Here is a 3675-nt window from a genome sequence, read left to right as displayed (position 1 = left end):
TGTGACTGATAATGCTCTCAAATTGTGTCTCAGGTTATAGCCTCCTCCAGTGTCCACTGATATAAATGGAAAGGGCCTCTGTTGGTTTCAGTGGGTTTTGGATGAAGCTTTGAATCACTTTGTACTTCCTGGAAGGCTTTCTTGTTTGAATGAAAGGGTTATTGTGCACTGTTGTTTTTTTCCCCTCTTTCTTATTTCTGTGCTGAAAAATAGATTCTGAATCCTTGTACTGTTGAAACAATTCCCTTCATAAGTGTCCATTGTTGGAAGAGAGGTGCAGGCACTTCAGCTGGTGGGTGCAGGGGTGGGCAGCGGGACGGTTCCCCAGCACGGTGACGCCGGGCACAGCGGGTCTCTCCAGGGCTCGCCTGCATCAGGGCTGCCGGAGCCCAGCCGGCATGATGTCATTGCCGCCCCGCGCCGCAGGGAGCCGGCGGTCGCTGCCAGGGCCCCCGGGGATGCTGCCGGCAGACTTTGTTCTCACCAAGCTAATGAAATTGTGTGTTTCAGGTATTCAACCTTAACACTGATGATACAGCGTTTTCTGCAGGCTTAGAAATGAAGCATAAGATCGTGAATTGATGCTCAGTCTCGTTACTTTGCTGGAAGAGACACCTCTGATAGCATTTTTCCTTTGTATGCTGGAAGCTTGCTGAATAGCGCAGCTGTAACAGTTTTTCCTGAAAAAGTTGGCTGACTGGTGGAAAATGCACAGTGTGTGTGTGTATATGTATATATATATATGTATGTTTGTTTTCTTTGACTATCGTGAGAAATACTGTATCTAGGGCTTTGTAGTTAGCATGGATTAAAGATAGCATGTCCTCTATTGCTAGGGATTTTTAATACCCAGATTCAAATGATGTGGTTATCTAGGCATCCGTTCTTATTTTGATAATTGTGTTTCCACTGACCTGTTAAAGCAGACAGAAAAAATGTATTAGTTGGTAGTAAATAAAAACAACTGCCCCCTGTGCCCCCGACATTTTGATCTTATTTAAGCTTCATCCAGTGGCAGCATGTCCTCTATTGCTAGGGATTTTTAATACCCAGATTCAAATGATGTGGTTATCTAGGCATCCGTTCTTATTTTGATAATTGTGTTTCCACTGACCTGTTAAAGCAGACAGAAAAAATGTATTAGTTGGTAGTAAATAAAAACAACTGCCCCCTGTGCCCCCGACATTTTGATCTTATTTAAGCTTCATCCAGTGGCAGTTGCTGAGCAGGACAAGAGGGGAGCTGAGGCTCACTTCCACATTTCCAGGTGGTGTTGATGTGCCGGAAGGGATGGCAGAAATCTCTTAAGTATGCTGCAAAGGCCTGTTACAGGTAAATCTCCTTCACAGAGGAAATTGCAGAATGGTTGAGGTTGGAAGGGACCTCTGGAGGCTCTCGGGTCCAACCCCCCTGCCCAAGCAGGGCCACCGGTTGCCCAGGACTGTGTCCAGACAGTTTTGGAATGTCTCCAAGGCTGGAGACTCCACAGCCTCAGTTTTGGAATGTCTCCAAGGCTGGAGACTTCACAACCTTTATGTTGTTGTCTTTATATCACAGCCTGTGTATTTATATACATTGACAAAAATTCCTCCCCGAGCTTTCTCTTCTCCAGGCTGAACAGTCCCAGCTCTCTCAGCCTTTCCTTGCATGAGAGATGCTCCAGTCCCTTGATCATCTGTGGCTGGACTCTCTGCACTGTGTCCATGTCTGCCTTGTACGAAGGAGCGCAGAGCTGGGTGCAGTACTCCAGCTGTGGCCTCGCCAGTGCTGAGTAGAGGGGAAGGATCACCTCCCTCAGCCTGCTGGCAGGGCTTTGACTAACGCAGCCCAGGATGCCGTTCACCTTCTTTACAGCAAGGGCATAGTGCTGGCTCATCGTCAGCTTGGTGTCCACCAGCAAATAATGAAATACATCAGCTACCAAAATCTTCTGTGTGTTATATAGCTTATTGTCATAGTGCTGCATTGTGATAGGATTTCTTAATTTAGGTTGTATGACTGTGCCCTGGAAAGGTAATGAGAATGAAGTTGTGCCTCATCTCATCTGTCAACTGATAACATCTTTCCCTTATGTGTTGGGTGAGTTAGATGTTATCTGAATGATGGTGGTAATACTTGCACTATATGGAACTGCTGGAGGTTTTGTTCTACATTCTTTTTCACTAAGTATTTTGTTTTCTTTTCCTCTTCTGTGGTGTGTTAGTTTTTAACAAACATTTGTCAATAGAGTTTGTTTATTATGGAGTGGCAAAACAAAGGATCGACTTGCCATTGCATTGCACTTATGTGTAATTGTAATCTGGGAGTTGCTATTACAAAGTGTGGAATTGAGACCCAAATATCTGGACACCATATTCTAATCTAAGATTTTCTGTTGCACATGCCTTAGTAGTCTAAAAGTTATTTTATAAATAAGTGTTACAAATGGGAAATAGTAAAAAAAAAAAAAAGGTTTATCTGTGAAGAAAAGATTGATGTTTTAATAACAGGATTTTTTTAAAAAAAATCTTATTCTGGAAGACCAATACGAGTGACTAGTCTGTCACCTGTATTTCTTTCTGCCTTTCTTTCTAGTCTGAACTAGTCTTTTAAGATTTGGTCCAAAAATTAATTTATTTAGTATATAGACTTGTGTTCCTTTTACCAAGGAACGCTTATCATGGTGCTTATAGTTGTCCATCTGATCATGAGCTTCATCCTTAAAGGAAGTGAAAATGAGTGTTAAGTTAAGCCTGTGTCTCCAGGAAATGTCCTTCCTGTAGGCACCCTTCATGTGCCTTTCCTGAATCCATATTAGATCTCCTTTCACTGTGGTGCATGATGATGTGATACCATTTTAATTATTAGTCTCTCATACCTTTTTTGTATTTTGTTTGTAATGGCGTTGAGGTAAGATCTGTAGATTACGTAACATAACAGGGCTGATGATGAGTAAGGCATCTGTATGCTGGCACAGTAGCCGCTTTGTTACTGCTGGTGTGTGAAATTCTAAAGGAAGATGATACGTGATGTATGGTATTCACCTAGCTCCACTCAAAATTAATCTGACAAACTACCTGGCTTGATGGTCACACGCAAAGAGTTGTGGTCAACAGCTTGATGTCCAAGTGGAGACCAGTGACAAGTGGCATTCTGCAGGGATCAGTATTGGGACCGGTGTTGTTTAACATCTTTGTCGGAAACATGGACAGTGGGATGGAGTGCACCCTCATCAAGTTTGCCAACGACACCAAGCTGTGTGGTGTGGTTGACACGCTGAAGGGAAGGGATGCCATCCAGAGGGACCTGGACAGGCTGGAGAGGTGGCAAATCTCATGAAGTTCAACAAGGCCGAGTGCAAGGTCCTGCATGTGGGTTGAGTCAATCCCAAGCACCAATACAGGCTGGGAGGAGAATGGATTGAGAGCAGCCCTGAGGAGAAGGACTTGGGGGTGCTGGTTGATGAGAAGCTCAACATGAGCCAGCAATGTGCACTTGCAGCCCAGAAAGCCAACCGTGTCCTGGGCTGCATCAAAGGCAGCGTGTCCAGCAGGTCCGGGGAGGTGATTCTCTCCCTCTACCTCTGCTCTCGTGAGACCCCACCTGCAGTACTGCGTCCAACTGTGAAGTCCTCAGCACAGGAAGGACATGGACCTGTTGGAGCGAGTCCAGAGGAGGCCACAAAGATGACCAGAC

General features: G+C 44.8%; 1 protein-coding gene across 1 annotated transcript in view; it reads left to right on the top strand.

Moving 5' to 3' along the window:
- Positions 1 to 398: 398 nt before the first annotated feature.
- LOC104461082 (DENN domain-containing protein 5A-like) overlaps positions 399 to 3675 on the top strand; it is a gene marked incomplete at its 3' end in the record, with an annotated part of 49211 nt that continues 45934 nt past the window's right edge. Inside the window, 1 exon segment of the mRNA XM_010072536.1 lies at positions 399 to 510. Within this exon segment, the coding sequence (XP_010070838.1) occupies positions 399 to 510 (112 nt within the window).

The sequence above is a fragment of the Pterocles gutturalis genome, unplaced genomic scaffold, assembly GCF_000699245.1.
Source record: "Pterocles gutturalis isolate BGI_N339 unplaced genomic scaffold, ASM69924v1 scaffold13137, whole genome shotgun sequence".
Lineage (NCBI taxonomy): Eukaryota > Metazoa > Chordata > Aves > Pterocliformes > Pteroclidae > Pterocles > Pterocles gutturalis.
The sequence above is the reverse complement of the archived record's forward strand: the minus strand, read 5'-3'. Positions and strand labels throughout refer to the sequence as shown.